At 40.5% G+C, this 19,164-nt stretch overlaps 1 protein-coding gene across 2 annotated transcripts in view; it reads right to left on the bottom strand.

The window, feature by feature from the left end:
• Positions 1-19,164, bottom strand: part of LOC133639766 (spectrin beta chain, non-erythrocytic 1-like) — a 60,123-nt gene that overhangs the window by 33,784 nt on the left and 7,175 nt on the right. The window contains exons 2-3 of one of the 2 annotated variants that reach the window (XM_062033361.1): positions 4,805-4,976; positions 3,281-3,432 (exon numbers count right to left, since the gene is read on the bottom strand). In XM_062033361.1, the coding sequence (XP_061889345.1) occupies positions 3,281-3,432; positions 4,805-4,925 (273 nt within the window). In that variant the 5' untranslated portion in view covers positions 4,926-4,976. Of the gene's footprint in view, positions 1-3,280; positions 3,853-4,804; positions 4,977-19,164 lie in introns of those variants that run through there. The other variant, XM_062033360.1, reaches the window with a different exon arrangement.

Here is a 19,164-nt window from a genome sequence, read left to right as displayed (position 1 = left end):
ATCCATCCATTTTCTACCGCTTGTCCCTTTTTGGGGTCGCGGGGGGTCGCTGGAGCCTATCTCAGCTGCATTCGGGCGGGAGGCGGGGTACACCCTGGACAAGTCGCCACCTCATCGCAGGGCCAACACAGATAGACAGACAACATTCACACTCACATTCACACACTAGGGCCAATTTAGTGTTGCCAATAAACTTATCCCCAGGTGCATGTCTTTGGAGGTGGGAGGAAGGCGGAGTACCCGGAGGGAACCCACGCAGTCACGGGGAGAACATGCAAACTCCACACAGAAATACCCCGAGCCCGGGATTGAACTCAGGACTACTCAAGAGCTTCGTATTGTGAGGCAGATGCACTAACTCCTGTGCCACCGTGCTGCCCACCAACACAATCTTCCAACAGAAAAATAAACACAAGGCTTCCTGGATGCACCCACGATCCAAGCAATGGCATCTGCTGGATTACGCCATCGTGAGACGCAAGGACACCAAGGACGTGCACATCACCCGTGCAATGCGAGGTGCTGACTGCTAGACTGACCACCGCATGATTATCTCAAAGTTGCTAGCATCAGTACGTATCCCCTGTTCGTCTCCGAAAAACTGTCAAGAAGAGGTTGGACTGTGCCGGGCTTGAGGCAGACGAGGCCCGGAACAGCCTTCGATCCTCCATTGCAGGGAAGCTGCAGGAAATCGACCCCTTCCTCAGCCCTGAAGGCAGTGTTGATGACAATTGGACCTACCTTAGCTCAAAGCTCTATGAGGCTGCAGCCGAGTCTATTGGCTACCGCCGTAGGAGGCATCAGGACTGGTTCGACAAAAATTCGGAATCCATCAGAACCATACTGGACACCATGCACAAGGCCCATAACGCAGCCCTGAACAACCCTACATCTGTCAGGCTAAAGCAGCACTGGAGAACATCAAGAAAGGAGGTACAGTCTGTCCTACGAAAACTGAAAAATGACTGGTGGACTGACAAGGCTCAAGAAATTGAACATTTTGCAGTGAAGAACGACATGCACAACTTCTATAATGCTGTGAAAACCATCCATGGCCCCAGGAACTCCTCTCTCTCACCTGTGAAGTCGACTGATGGCTCAACCCTCATAAAGGACCAGAAACAAGTTGTGGACAGATGGGCGGAACACTTCCAGACACTTTTAAACCAACCGGCCACCTCTGATCTGGCAGTGCTGGATGAGCTGCCCAGCTACCCAACTATTGAAGAACTGGATCTTCCACCAACCTTCTCTGAAGTCTGGGCTGCAATTAGGTCACTTAAGAACAACAAGACCCCTGGCCCAGATGGCATCCCTGCAGAGATCCTTAAACAGGGAGGCTATCTCTGTACCAGAGCAATTTTCCACTATATTGCTGATGTATGGAAGCGCGGAGCAGTCCCCCAACAATGGCGGGATGCAAATGTTGTAACTACTGTGTATATATAAAGGGAAGGGTGAGAAGTCTGTCTGTGGCAATAGTAGAGGAATATCTCTCCTGTCTGCTGCCGGCAAGGTTCTTGCCAAAGTGATGCTGTCAAGACTCATACAGAGCATGACAGAACACCTGTTGCCTGAGTCTCAATGTGGCTTCAGGAAAAATCGCAGCACTGTGGATATGATTTTCACAACACGCCAGCTACAAGAGAAGTGTCGGGAACAACATCAAGATCTATACATGGCGTTTGTGGACCTATCAAAGGCTTTTGATACGGTCAACAGAGACTTGCTCTGGGCGGTCCTTCTCAGGGTTGGTTGCCCGTGGAAGTTTGTAAACATCCTGCAAAGTTTCCACGAGGGGATGATGGCTCAGGTGACAACAGGAGGACATGAGTCTAGGCCTTTCAAGGTATCCACAGGTGTCAGACAGGGCTGTGTGCTTGCACCTGTACTATTCAACATCTTCCTCATGAGTGTCACCTGGCTACTGCACAAAGAAGTTGAGGGAAGCAGTGGTGTGCTGGTGGATTACAGGTTGGATGGAAGCTTATTTAACATCAGAAGGCTGCAGGCGGCTACCAAGGTCAAAACTGTGAACATTGTGGAATTACAGTATGCTGATGATTGTGCCTTCGTGGCACATACATCAGAGGCTCTGCAGGCGACGCTAACAGCTGCTGTGAAGGCCTTTAGTAGACTGGGTCTCACTGTGAACACTGTGAAGACGGAAGTACTGTGCCAGTGGAACTCCCCTCCGCCAACTCGACCACCATCACCTGTCTTTAACATCGATGACAAGCCCTTAGCAATAGTCCCAGACTTCAAATATCTTGGGAGCATCCTCTCCGAAAACTGCAGCATGGACAATGATGTTCAAAATCGAATCAGGTCTGCCTCAGCCTCCTTTGGTAGACTGCGTAAGAGGGTGTATGTGAACAAAGACCTCAGCATACGTACCAAGGTGGCAGTCTACCAAGCCATCTGTGTCTCCACACTATTATATGGCTGTGAAGCTTGGACCCTGTATCGCCGCCACATCCAACAGCTGGAGAACTTTCACATCAAGTGTCTCCAGCGGATCCTTGGGCTGACATGGCGTGATCGTGTACCACACACGGAAGTCCTGAGTAAAACTGGTACCAAGAGCATGGAGGCCACTTTTCTCCAGTACCAACTGCGATGGGCCGGCCACACCATCAGAATGTCAGTTGATAGACTTCCCCAACAACTGCTGTATGGTCAACTTCATCATGGCCAGAGATCTGCAGGAGGCCAAAAGCGGGGATATAAGGACCAACTGAAAATAACACTCAAGAGGTGTGGAATACAGCACACACAGCTGGAAAGCTCTGCCTCAGATCGCCCTCTCTGGAGGCAACTCTGCCATGCAGGCCTTCAACATTTTGAAGAGGAGTGAGGGAAGGCAGACGCCAGAGGAGGAAGATAGGCCCTGTAGCCAAGACCACAACAAACACTAACTTCATATGCCCCCATGGCAATAGACCATGTGGCTCTCCTATTGGACTTTTCACTCACAACTTCATATGCCCCCATTGCAATAGACCATGTGGCTCTCCTATTGGACTTTTCACTCACAACTTCATATGCCCCCATTGCAATAGACCATGTGGCTCTCCTATTGGACTTTTCACTCACAACTTCATATGCCCCCATGGCAATAGACCATGTGGCTCTCCTATTGGACTTTTTAGTCACCGCAAAATTCACCAATAGAAGAAGTGGAAGTCATCATCGGATACGATGGACTACCATAAGCAAGTAAGTGTTTGTGTGTGTGTGTGTGTGTGTGTGTGTGTGTGTGTGTGTGTGTGTGTGTTACCAGCTTGTCTCCTGACAGAACTTCCAGAAGTCGTATGAGCATGCGCCCATCTCCAAGGTCACTGTAGAGGTCAGAGATCCTGCACGACACTCGGCAAAGGTGAGAGTTCACCCATTTGGTGAAGGTCTTCTTCTGAACACCCTCACGCTCATCTAAACACACACACACACGCACACACACACAAACGCGCACAGACACACACACACACAAGGACACACACACACACACACCCACAAACGCACTCACACAAACGCGCACAGACACACACACACAAGGACACACACACACACACCCACAAACGCACTCACACAAACGCGCAGACACACACACACACAAGGACACGCACACAAGGACACACACACACACAAGGACACACACACACTCACACACAAACGCGCACAGACACACACATACACATACATACATACATAGATACATACATACATACACACACATACACACACACACACACACACACACATACATACATACATGCACGTACACACATACACATACATACATACATACATACATACATACATACACACATTCATACAAACATACATATACACACACGCACGTACACACATTCATACATACATACACACACACGCACGCACGCACGCACACACACACACACACACACGTACACACATACACACGTACACAAACACACACACACACGTACACACACACACACACACACACACACACACACACGTACACATACACATGAACAGAAAATTAGAGTGAAAAGAATTGGCCAAGGAGGTGCTCCATCAGACAGGAAGTAGTACTCAATCCCACAAGAAGTAGTACTCCATCAGACAGGAAGTAGTACTCAATCAAACAGGAAGTAGTACTCCATCAGACAGGAAGTAGTACTCAATCAAACAGGAAGTAGTACTCAATCAAACAGGAAGTAGCATTCCATCAGACAGGAAGTAGTACTCCATCGAACAGGAAGTAGTACTGCATCGAACAGGAAGTAGTAGTCCATCAGAGCAGTTAGTGGTGTGCTAGAGCAGCAGGAGTTGACCTCTGACCTCTAGTTACCTTGCAGGTGCTTGAAACGACCCTCCAGTGGGTTCCACATCTCCTCCATGGCCGCCTGTTAGAGAGCGCCCTGCAACATCCCACTTAACCACCACTCTTCTTTCTTTGCAGTTCAAATTGCAAAGAAGGAAAACTTCTCTCAAAGGCCAAAGGTCTGTAACGTGACGTTTGTGTGTGTGTGTGTGTGTGTGTGTGTGTGTGTGTGTGTGTGTGTGTGTGTGTGTGTGTGTGTGTGTGTGTGTGTGTGTGTGGACAGCCAATGGCATGAAAGCATGATAATGACGTCATCAGGAGGGGGTAGAGTATTTCCCTCTATTGTCATGCCACATTCCTGAGCAACAGGAAACCATCATCCTGTCCACACACACACACACACACACACACACACACACACACACACACACACACACACAGACACACACACACACACACACACACGCATACACACACACACACACACACACACACCTGTGAGCGCTTTTATGCGGGAGCGCTCAAAGAGGCGAGCTGAGCTGTTGTGGTTGTCCCAGTCGTTGATGACATCATACTGCAGCTCCATGTGCTCCAGGTCAGAGGCCACTGCCGTCATCGTGACCTTTCACCTCTGCTGCCCAGATCACATGTGCCGCGTCACGCCCACCTGCACCTCAAACACAAACAGGTAGTGCTCATACTCTGCTGCTGTCATAATCACACAAACAGGAAGTGTAATGCAATCACAATCATACAAACAGGAAGTGTGCTGCAATCATAATCACACAAACAGGAAGTGTACTGTAATCACAATCATACAAACAGGAAGTGTAATGCAATCACAATCACACAAACAGGAAGTGTACTACAATCACAATCATACAAACAGGAAGTGTACTGCAATCATAATCACACAAACAGGAAGTGTACTGCAATCCCAATCATACAAACAGGAAGTGTACTGCAATCATAATCACACAAACAGGAAGTGTACTGTAATCACAATCATACAAACAGGAAGTGTAATGCAATCACAATCATACAAACAGGAAGTGTACTACAATCACAATCATACAAACAGGAAGTGTAATACAATCACAATCATACAAACAGGAAGTGTACTGCAATCACAATCATACAAACAGGAAGTGTACTACAATCACAATCATACAAACAGGAAGTGTGCTGCAATCACAATCATACAAACAGGAAGTGTAGTGCAATCACAATCACACAAACAGGAAGTGTACTGTAATCACAATCATACAAACAGGAAGTGTAATGCAATCACAATCATACAAACAGGAAGTGTACTACAATCACAATCATACAAACAGGAAGTGTAATACAATCACAATCATACAAACAGGAAGTGTACTGCAATCACAATCATACAAACAGGAAGTGTACTACAATCACAATCATACAAACAGGAAGTGTACTGCAATCACAATTATACAAACAGGAAGTGTAGTGCAATCACAATCATACAAACAGGAAGTGTAATGCAATCACACTCATACAAACAGGAAGTGTACTACAATCACAACCATACATACAGGAAGTGTACTACAATCACAATCATACATACAGGAAGTGTACTACAATCACAATCATACATACAGGAAGTGTACTACAATCACAATCATACATACAGGAAGTGTACTACAATCACAATCATACAAACAGGAAGTGAACTACAATCACAATCATACAAACAGGAAGTGTACTGCAATCACAATCATACAAACAGGAAGTGTACTACAATCACAATCATACATACAGGAAGTGAACTGCAATCACAATCATACAAACAGGAAGTGTGCTGGAATCACAATCATACAAACAGGAAGTGTACTACAATCACAATCATACAAACAGGAAGTGTAATGCAATCACAATCATACAAACAGGAAGTGTACTACAATCACAATCATACAAACCCCGTTTCCATATGAGTTGGGAAATTGTGTTAGATGTAAATATAAACGGAATACAATGATTTGCAAATCCTTTTCAAGCCATATTCAGTTGAATATGCTACAAAGACAACATATTTGATGTTCAAACTGATAAACTTTTTTTTTGTTGCAAATAATCATTAACTTTAGAATTTGATGGCAGCAACACGTGACAAAGAAGTTGGGAAAGGTGGCAATAAATACTGATAAAGTTGAGGAATGCTCATCAAACACTTATTTGGAACATCCCACAGGTGTGCAGGCTAATTGGGAACAGGTGGGTGCCATGATTGGGTATAAAAGTAGATTCCATGAAATGCTCAGTCATTCACAAACAAGGATGGGGTGAGGGTCACCACTTTGTCAACAAATGTCTGAGCAAATTGTTGAACAGTTTAAGAAAAACCTTTCTCAAGCAGCTATTGCAAGGAATTTAGGGATTTCACCATCTACGCTCCGTAATATCATCAAAGGGTTCAGAGAATGTGGAGAAATCACTGCACGTAAGCAGCTAAGCCCGTGACCTTCCATCCCTCAGGCTGTACTGCATCAAAAAGCCACATCAGTGTGTAAATGATATCACCACATGGGCTCAGGAACACTTCAGAAACCCACTGTCAGTAACTACAGTTGGTCGCTACATCTGTGAGTGCAAGTTAAAACTCTCCTATGCAAGGCGAAAACCGTTTATCAACAACACCCAGAAACGGCGTCGGCTTCTCTGGGCCTGAGCTCATCTAAGATGGACTGATGCAAAGTGGGGAAAGTGTTCTGTGGTCTGACGAGTCCACATTTCAAATTGTTTTGGGAAACTGTGGACGTCGTGTCCTCCGGACCAAAGAGGAAAAGAACCATCCGGATTGTTATAGACGCAAAGTGTAAAAGGCAGCATGTGTGATGGTATGGGGGTGTATTAGTGCCCAAGACATGGGTAACTTACACATCTGTGAAGGCACCATTAAAGGCCTACTGAAATTATTTTTTTTTATTTAAACGGGAATAGCAGATCCATTCTATGTGTCATACTTGATCAGTTCGCGATATTGCCATATTTTTGCTGAAAGGATTTAGTAGAGAAAATCGACTATAAAGTTCACAACTTTTGCTCGCTGATAAAAAAAAGCCTTGCCTGTAGCGGAAGTAGCGTGACGTCACAGGAGCTAGTATTCCTCACAATTCCCCGTTGTTTACAATGGAGCGAGAGAGATTCGGACCGAGAAAGTGACGATTACCCCATTAATTTGAGCGAGGATGAAAGATTCGTAGATGAGGAACGTTACAGTGAAGGACTTGAGAGGCAGCGATGGACGTATCTTTTTTCGCTCTGACCGTAACTTAGGTACAAGCTGGCTCATTGGATTCCACACTCTCCTTTTTTTTTATTGTGGATCACGGATTTGTATTTTAAACCACCTGGGATACTATATCCTCTGGAAAATGAGAGTCGAGAACGCGAAATGGACATTCACAGTGACTTTTATCTCCACGACAATACATCGGCGAAATGCTTTAGCTACGAGCTAACGTGATAGCATCGTGCTTTAACTGCATATAGAAACAAAATAAATAAACCCCTGACTGGAAGTATAGATAGAAAATCAACAATACTATTAAACCGTGGACATGTAAATACACGGTTAATGCTTTCCAGGCTGGCGAAGGTTAACAATGCTGTGCTAACGACGCCATTGAAGCTAACTTAGCAACTTAGCAACGGGACCTCACAGAGCTATGCTAAAAACATTAGCTCTCCACCTACGCCAGCCAGCCCTCATTTGCTCATCAACACCCGTGCTCACCTGCGTTCCAGCGATCGGCAGAAGGACGAAGGACTTCACCCGATGCGTTTGGCGGCCCGGAGACGTAGGAAGTCAAGGTGAGGTCGGCGGCTAGCGCGGCTAGCGCGGCTAGCACGGCTAGCGCTCCAACAAAGTCCTCCTGGTTGTGTTGCTGTAGTCCGCTGCTAATACACCGATCCCACCTACAACTGTCTTCTTTGCAGCCTTCATTGTTCATTAAACAAATTGCAAAAGATGTCCAGAATACTGTGGAATTATGAAATGAAAACAGAGCTTTTTGTATAGGATTCTACGGGGTACCATAACTTCCGTTACTCTGACTTCGTCACGCGCATACGTCATCATACCGCAACGTTTCAGCCGGCTATTTCCCGGGAAGTTTTAAATGTCACTTTATAAGTTAACCCGGCCGTATTGGCATGTGTCGCAATGTTAAGATTTCATCATTGATATATAAACTATCAGACTGCGTGGTCGGTAGTAGTGGCTTTCAGTAGGCCTTTAATGCTGAAAGGTACATACAGGTTTTGGAGCAACATATGTTGCCATCCAAGCAACGTTACCATGGACGCCCCTGCTTATTTCAGCAAGACAATGCCAAGCCACGTGTTACATCAACGTGGCTTCATAGTAAAAGAGTGCGGGTACTAGACTGGCCTGCCTGTAGTCCAGACATTGAAAATGTGTGAAGCCTAAAATAGCACAAGGGAGACCCCCGGACTGTTGAACAACTTAAGCTGTACATCAAGCAAGAATGGGAAAGAATTCCACTTCAAAAATGTGTCTCCTCAGTTCCCAAACCTTTACTGAGTGTTGTTAAAAGGAAAGGCCATGTAACACAGTGGTGAACATGCCCTTTCCCAACTACTTTGGCACGTGTTGCAGCCATGAAATTCTAAGTTAATTATTATTTGGGAAAAAAAATAAAGTTTATGAGTTTGAACATGAAATATGTTGTCTTTGTAGTGCATTCAATTGAATATGGCTTGAAAAGGATTTGCAAATCATTGTATTCCGTTTATATTTACATCTAACACAATTTCCCAACTCATATGGAAACAGGGTTTGTAGTATTTCTGTGTACTAATCAATGTGAAGTAGTATTGTAGTATCTCTGTGTACTAATCAATGTGAAGTAGTATTGTTTGGCTGCTGCATGATGACTGATGATCTGATTGGCTGCTGATGTCAGCTGATCAGCACTCAAGCAGGAAGTACATTAGTTGTCCATTAAGGCACTTTGGCGTCCACAGGGACTTTTTATTGACCACTTTCCAGAATGTTCCACTGCGTGGAAAGAAAACACATTTTGTGTCTGATCTACTAAAGTTCAAAGAACAACTACTAAACAGCGTGTACAAAGTATATAATATTAGCAGGTGATCTACTAAAGGTTTGCGTGTACTAAAACTGCTGCTCTTTATTTAGTGTCTGACAGACTCATTTAGTACCAAGTGTAATATTTGAATGCTAGATCAGTGGTTCTTAACCTTGTTGGAGGTACTGAACCCCACCACTTTCATATGCGCATTCACTCAACCCTTCTTTAGTGAAAAATAAAATGTTTTTTTTCAAATTCAAGACAAAGTTATATGTTTTTTTGGTAACACTTTAGTATGGGGAACATATTCTCAGTAACAAAGACTTAATTTAGAGTTATTTGGTTAGGGTTAGGGATCGGGTTAGGGCCAGGGTTAGAGGGTTAGGGTTATAATAAGGTCATGCCGAATAGGGCATTAATAAGTACTTAATAATGACTAGTTAAGAGCCAATATGTTACTAATTTGCATGTTAATAAGCAACTAATTAATGGTGAATATGTTCCCCATACTAAAGTGTTACCATGTTTTATTACTGGTGCACTTGATGAAGCGTGCATGAACATCACCTTGTTCAAACAACAAAACCAACACGGTGCATAAACTCACAACAAATGACACACCTGCAAACCAGGCTGCTGTTGCCGTATCGGTAATACGCCGATAGGGAGAAGTTTGTATTTACACGATGAGTCGGGTGTGTTTTGACCTCCGCCGAACCCCTGAGGCCGACTCACCGAACCCCTAGGGTTCCATCCAACCCAGGTTAAGAACCACTGCTCTAGACATAGGGAGACATGACAATAATAGGTTACAGTAATGGAGACCAGACGTAACGAAGGCATGAATAATGATCTCAGTGTCACTAGTGGACAAAATGGAACGAATTTTAGTGATATTGCGGAGATGAAAGAAGTCTGCTTTAGTAACACTCTTAGTGTGTGACTCAAACGAGAGAGTTGTTTTAGTAGGGGGGATACAGAGCGGGGCTAACAACAAAGCTAAAGGCTAATCCTCACAGAACGCCGCTTCCTTCCATCCTGCTTTCAAATGTCCGCTCTCTGGAGAACAAACTGGACTACCTGAAGCTGGATTTATATGCAAAACGCGAGATGAGAGACTGTTGCGCCATATTTCTAACAGAAAAATGGTTGAAACCAACCGTTCCAGATGAGGCAGTTAGCATCGAGGGGCTAACTATGTTTCGGGCGGACAGGAGCAGATCTCTCACCGGTAAATCCCGAGGCGGTGTTGTTTGTATATACGTCAATAACAACTGGTGCAACAATGGGAAGATAGTCTCATGTCACTGCTCTCCCGATGTAGAAATATTAACTATAAAATGCAGGCCATTTTATTTACCCGGGAATTCAGTGCTATGATCTTCACAGCAGTGTACATTCCCCCCAGTGCTAACACCAAAGCAGTTTTGAATGCTTTGTATTGCTCCATCAATGAACAGCAATCTACACATGCAGAGGGAGTTTTCATCGTGGCAGGGGATTTTAATCAAGCTAACATGAAAACTGTGTTCCCTCATTTCCATCAATATGTGAATTTTGCAACCAGAGGTGGAAGCAAATTGGATTTGGTGTATAGTAATATTAAACATGCGTATAAAGCTGCACTGCGCCCCCACCTCGGCTCCTCAGACCATCTATCTGTGATGCTAATTCCTGCATACAAGCCCCTGCTGGCTGATCAGGAAGCAAGCTACAGTGAAGCAGGTGAGGACCTGCCCAGAGGCTGGCAATGGAAGCATTACAAGACTGCTTCAAAATCACAGACTGGGACATGTTCAAGGCAGCCGCCACCGCTAATCATAACACGTGTGGAGGAGTATGCAGAGTCTGTGTCCGCATACATTCAGAAGTGCACGGAGGATGTTAGTGTGATCAAGAACATCCCCACATGGGCCAAGGAGAAACCCTGGATGAACAGTGAGGTACGTGCAATACTGAAGGCTCGGAACAAGGCTTTTAAATCTGGCGACATTGTAGCACTTAAAACCGCCAGAGCTAACCTGAACCGTGCCTTTAGGGTTGCAAAGCGTGCTCACAGTCTGAAAGTGCAGGACTTCTTCGAGAACCCCACGAACACTAGCTGAATGTGGCAGGGCATACAGGTCATCACGGACTATAAAGCTTCCCCCGTCCCTGTGACAACAGCATCAGCTTCCTAGATGACCTAAACAACTACTTTGCAAGGTTTGAGGCACTTAACACCACTACGGCGAGAAAATCCATCCCTCACCCTGATGAGCAGCCGCTCAACCTGGACACAGCGGATGTCCGGAAAACCCTGAGGAGAGTAAACCCCCGGAAAGCACCGGGGACCTGATGACATTCCGGACAAGGTGCTGAAGGGATGTGCAGACCAGCTGGCGGGGGTTCTCACAGACATCTTCAACATCTCGCTGACCCAGGCTGTGGTACCATCATGTTTTAAGACGGCCACAATCATTCCAGTGCCTAAAAAACCCACAATCTCCTCCCTCAATGATTATCGCCCCGTGGCACTCACCCCCATCATAATGAAGTGCTTCGAGAGGCTGGTTAAGGAATACATGGTCTCCAGACTCCCCCCCACATTCGACCCATACCAGTTTGCTTATCGCCCTAACCGCTCCACACAGGACGCCATCTCCTCTGCACTCCACCTGAGCTTAGAACATCTGGAAGTAAAGGACACACACGTGCGGATGTTGTTTCTAGACTTCAGCTCGGCGTTCAACACCATCATCCTGCAGCACTTGGTGAGCAAACCTTGGATTCAGTACCCCCCTTTGCAACTGGCTGCTTGACTTCCTCACAGAGAGACCCCAATCTGTGAGAGTGGGCAACAACACCTCCAGTGCCATCTCCCTGAGCACCGGCTCCCCCCAGGGCTGCGTCCTGAGTCCACTGATGTTCACGTTGATGACCCATGACTGCTGCGCCAGGTCCACTACTAACCACATTGTGAAGTACACGACAGTAGTGGGCCTCATCCGTGACAACAATGACATGGACTACAGAGAGGAGGTGAAACATCTGGTTGACTGGTGCAGAACCAACAACCTGGTCCTGAATGTCAACAAGACCAAGGAGATCATCGTTGACTTCAGGAAGCACCAGTCCAGCCACGCTCCACTCTTCATCAACGGCACAGCGGTGGAGATGGTAAGCAGCACCAAGTTCCTGGGGGTGCAGATAACTGACAATATGACCTGGTCCCTACACACCGGAGCTCTTGTAAAAAGAGCTCAGCAGCGCATGCACTTTTTGCGTGGGATGAAAAGAGCACAGCTCCCTCCCCCCCATTCTCAGCACATTCTACAGAGGCACTATAGAGAGTCTGCTGACCAACAGCATCTCTGTCTGGACTGGAGCCTGCAGTGCCTCAGACTGGAAGTCTCTCCAGAGAGTGGTGAGGACGGCGGAAAAGATCATCAGGACTCCTCTTCCTCCTACCCAGGAGATGGCAAAAAGCCGCTGCCTGACCAGGGCTCAGAAAATCTGCAAAGACTCCTCCCACCCCCACCAAGGACTGTTTTCACTGCTGGACTCTAGAAAGAGGTTCCGCAGCCTCCGAAGCAGAACCTCCAGGTTCTGTAACAGCTTCTTCCCTCAGGCCGTAAGACTCTTGAAGGCATCATAATTAAATTATCCCCTCAACTCCCCCCAAAAATAGATGAAGTGGCTGGAATATAAAGACAATATAACATACATCCATAAATGTGGATGCATGTGAAAAAGTGCAATATATTTATCTGTACAGTAATATATTTATTTATTTATATATATTTATATATAATTTATATCTACTTATTTATTTATATATGCACCTTATTGCTTTTTTATCCTGCACTACCATGAGCTTATGTAACGAAATGTTGTTCTTATCTGGGCTGTAAAGTTCACATTTGAATGACAATAAAAAGGAAGTCTAAGTCTAAGTCTAACACTCTTAATGTGTGACTCGAACGAGAGAGTTGTTTTAGTAACACTCTTAATGTGTGACTCGAACGAGAGAGTTGTTTTAGTAACACTCTTAATGTGTGACTCGAACGAGAGAGTTGTTTTAGTAACACTCTTAATGTGTGACTCGAACGAGAGAGTTGTTTTAGTAACACTCTTAATGTGTGACTCGAACGAGAGAGTTGTTTTAGTAACACTCTTAATGTGTGACTCGAACGAGAGAGTTGTTTTAGTAACACTCTTAATGTGTGACTCAAACGAGAGAGTTGTTTTAGAAACACTCTTAATGTTTGACTCAAACGAGAGAGTTGTTTTAGTAACACTCTTAATGTGTGACTCGAACGAGAGAGTTGTTTTAGTAACACTCTTAATGTGCGACTCAAACGAGAGAGTTGTTTTAGTAACACTCTTAATGTGCGACTCAAACGAGAGAGTTGTTTTAGTGACACTCTTAATGTGCGACTCAAACGAGAGAGTTGTTTTAGTAACACTCTTAATGTGCGACTCAAACGAGAGAGTTGTTTTAGTAACACTCTTAATGTGCGACTCAAACGAGAGAGTTGTTTTAGTAACACTCTTAATGTGCGACTCAAACGAGAGAGTTGTTTTAGTAACACTCTTAATGTGCGACTCAAACGAGAGAGTTGTTTTAGTAACACTCTTAATGTGTGACTCAAACGAGAGAGTTGTTTTAGTAACACTCTTAATGTGTGACTCAAACGAGAGAGTTGTTTTAGTAACACTCTTAATGTGTGACTCAAACGAGAGAGTTGTTTTAGTAACACTCTTAATGTTTGACTCAAACGAGAGAGTTGTTTTAGTAACACTCTTAATGTGTGACTCGAACGAGAGAGTTGTTTTAGTAACACTCTTAATGTGTGACTCGAACGAGAGAGTTGTTTTAGAAACACTCTTAATGTGTGACTCCAACGAGAGAGTTGTTTTAGTAACACTCTTAATGTGTGACTCGAACGAGAGAGTTGTTTTAGTAACACTCTTAATGTGTGACTCGAACGAGAGAGTTGTTTTAGTAACACTCTTAATGTGTGACTCGAACGAGAGAGTTGTTTTAGTAACACTCTTAATGTGTGACTCGAACGAGAGAGTTGTTTTAGTAACACTCTTAATGTGTGACTCAAACGAGAGAGTTGTTTTAGTAACACTCTTAATGTGTGACTCGAACGAGAGAGTTGTTTTAGTAACACTCTTAATGTGTGACTCGAACGAGAGAGTTGTTTTAGTAACACTCTTAATGTGTGACTCAAAGGTGCTATTATTAAATAGGTGTCTAATTGTTTGGTTGTCAAATGTTAAGGTGGTTGAGAAAGGTTTTTCTTAAACTGTTCAACAATTTGCTCAGGCATTTGTTGACAAAGTGGTGACCCTCGCCCCATCCTTGTTTGTGAATGACTGAGCATTTCATGGAATCTACTTTTATACCCAATCATGGCACCCACCTGTTCCCAATTTGCCTGTTCACCTGTGGGATGTTCCAAATAAGTGTTTGATGAGCATTCCTCAACTTTATCAGTATTTATTGCCACCTTTCCCAACTTCTTTGTCACGTGTTGCTGCCATCAAATTCTAAGTTAATGATTATTTGCAAAAAAAAAATGTTTATGAGTTTGAACATGAAATATGTTGTCTTTGTAGCATATTCAACTGAATATGGCTTGAAAAGGATTTGCAAATCATTGTATTCTGTTTATATTTACATCTAACACCATTTCCCAACTCATATGGAAACGGGGTTTGTAATTGTTCATGTATGAAGTGTTGAAATATAGATGAAATAGTACATAATAATCATGAATACATAAATAATAATTGTTAATGTATGAAGTGTTGAAATGTAGATGAAATAGTACATAATGATCATGAATACATAACTAATAATTGAGAGAAATGTAGATGACATAGTACATAATCATCATGAATACGTAACTAATAATTGAGAGTAATGTAGATGACATAGTACATAATCATCATGAATACATAACTAATAATTGAGAGAAATGTAGATGACATAGTACATAATCATCATGAATACATAACTAATAATTGAGAGTAATGTAGATGACATAGTACATAATCATCATGAATACATAACTAATAATTGAGAGAAATGTAAATGACATAGTACATAATCATCATGAATACATAACTAATAATTGAGATAAATGTAGATGACATAGTACATAATAATCATGAATACATAACTAATAATTGAGAGAAATGTAAATGACATAGTACATAATCATCATGAATACATAACTAATAATTGAGAGAAATGTAGATGACATAGTACATAATCATCATGAATACATAACTAATAATTGAGAGTAATGTAGATGACATAGTACATAATCATCATGAATACATAACTAATAATTGAGAGTAATGTAGATGACATAGTACATAATCATCATGAATACATAACTAATAATTGAGAGTAATGTAAATGACATAGTACATAATCATCATGAATACATAACTAATAATTGAGAGAAATGTAGATGACATAGTACATAATCATCATGAATACATAACTAATAATTGAGAGTAATGTAGATGACATAGTACATAATCATCATGAATACATAACTAATAATTGAGAGAAATGTAGATGACATAGTACATAATCATCATGAATACATAACTAATAATTGAGAGTAATGTAGATGACATAGTACATAATCATCATGAATACATAACTAATAATTGAGAGTAATGTAGATGACATAGTACATAATCATCATGAATACATAACTAATAATTGAGAGAAATGTAGATGACATAGTACATAATCATCATGAACACAAAACTAATAATTGAGAGTAATGTAGATGACATAGTACATAATCATCATGAATACATAACTAATAGAGAAATGTAGATGACATAGTACATAATCATCATGAATACATAACTAATAGAGTAATGTAGATGACATAGTACATAATCATCATGAACACATAACTAATAATTGAGATAAAATGTAAATGACATAGTACATAATCATCATGAATACATAACTAATAATTGAGAGAAATGTAGATGACATAGTACATAATCATCATAAATACATAACTAATAGAGTAATGTAGATGACATAGTACATAATCATCATGAATACATAACTAATAATTGAGAGAAATGTAAATGACATAGTACATAATCATCATGAATACATAACTAATAATTGAGAGAAATGTAGATGACATAGTACATAATAATCATGAATACATAACTAATAATTGAGAGTAATGTAGATGACATAGTACATAATCATCATGAATACATAACTAATAATTGAGAGAAATGTAGATGACATAGTACATAATCTTCATGAATACATAACTAATAATTGAGAGTAATGTAGATGACATAGTACATAATCATCATGAATACATAACTAATAGAGAAATGTAGATGACATAGTACATAATCATCATGAATACACAACTAATAGAGAAATGTAGATGACATAGTACATAATCATCATGAACACATAACTAATAATTGAGAGTAATGTAGATGACATAGTACATAATCATCATGAATACATAACTAATAGAGAAATGTAGATGACATAGTACATAATCATCATGAATACATAACTAATAGAGAAATGTAGATGACATAGTACATAATCATCATGAATACATAATAGAGAAATGTAGATGACATAGTACATAATCATCATGAATACATAACTAATAGTAATGTAGATGACATAGTACATAATCATCATGAATACATAACTAATAGAGTAATGTAGATGACATAGTACATAATCATCATGAACACAAAACTAAGAGAAATGTAGATGACATAGTACATAATCATCATGAATACATAACTAATAGAGTAATGTAGATGACATAGTACATAATCATCATGAATACATAACTAATAGAGAAATGTAGATGACATAGTACATAATCATCATGAATACATAACTAAGAGAAATGTAGATGACATAGTACATAATCATCATGAATACATAACTAAGAGTAATGTAGATGACATAGTACATAATCATCATGAATACATAACTAAGAGTAATGTAGATGACATAGTACATAATCATCATGAATACATAACTAATAGAGTAATGTAGATGACATAGTACATAATCATCATGAATACATAACAATAGAGTAATGTAGATGACACAGTACATAATCATCATGAATACATAACTAATAATTGAGAGAAATGTAGATGACATAGTACATAATCATCATGAATACATAACTAATAGAGTAATGTAGATGACATAGTACATAATCATCATGAATACATAACTAATAATTGAGAGAAATGTAAATGACATAGTACATAATCATCATGAATACATAACTAATAATTGAGAGAAATGTAGATGACATAGTACATAATAATCATGAATACATAACTAATAATTGAGAGTAATGTAGATGACATAGTACATAATCATCATGAATACATAACTAATAATTGAGAGAAATGTAGATGACATAGTACATAATCTTCATGAATACATAACTAATAATTGAGAGTAATGTAGATGACATAGTACATAATCATCATGAATACATAACTAATAGAGAAATGTAGATGACATAGTACATAATCATCATGAATACACAACTAATAGAGAAATGTAGATGACATAGTACATAATCATCATGAACACATAACTAATAATTGAGAGTAATGTAGATGACATAGTACATAATCATCATGAATACATAACTAATAGAGAAATGTAGATGACATAGTACATAATCATCATGAATACATAACTAATAGAGAAATGTAGATGACATAGTACATAATCATCATGAATACATAATAGAGAAATGTAGATGACATAGTACATAATCATCATGAATACATAACTAATAGTAATGTAGATGACATAGTACATAATCATCATGAATACATAACTAATAGAGTAATGTAGATGACATAGTACATAATCATCATGAACACAAAACTAAGAGAAATGTAGATGACATAGTACATAATCATCATGAATACATAACTAATAGAGTAATGTAGATGACATAGTACATAATCATCATGAATACATAACTAATAGAGAAATGTAGATGACATAGTACATAATCATCATGAATACATAACTAAGAGAAATGTAGATGACATAGTACATAATCATCATGAATACATAACTAAGAGTAATGTAGATGACATAGTACATAATCATCATGAATACATAACTAAGAGTAATGTAGATGACATAGTACATAATCATCATGAATACATAACTAATAGAGTAATGTAGATGACATAGTACATAATCATCATGAATACATAACTAATAGAGTAATGTAGATGACACAGTACATAATCATCATGAATACATAACTAATAATTGAGAGAAATGTAGATGACATAGTACATAATCATCATGAATACATAACTAATAGAGTAATGTAGATGACATAGTACATAATCATCATGAATACATAACTAACAGAGTAATGTAGATGACATAGTACATAATCATCATGAATACATAACTGATAGAGTAATGTAGATGACATAGTACATAATCATCATGAATACATAACTAATAGAAAAATGTAGATGACATAGTACATAATCATCATGAATACACAACTAATAGAGAAATGTAGATGACATAGTACATAATCATCATGAACACATAACTAATAATTTAGAGTAATGTAGATGACATAGTACATAATCATCATGAATACATAACTAATAGAGAAATGTAGATGACATAGTACATAATCATCATGAATACATTACTAATAGAGAAATGTAGATGACATAGTACAT

Source organism: Entelurus aequoreus, linkage group LG22 (genome assembly GCF_033978785.1).
Source record: "Entelurus aequoreus isolate RoL-2023_Sb linkage group LG22, RoL_Eaeq_v1.1, whole genome shotgun sequence".
NCBI lineage: Eukaryota > Metazoa > Chordata > Actinopteri > Syngnathiformes > Syngnathidae > Entelurus > Entelurus aequoreus.
This window is presented reverse-complemented; position numbering and strand designations above follow the sequence as displayed.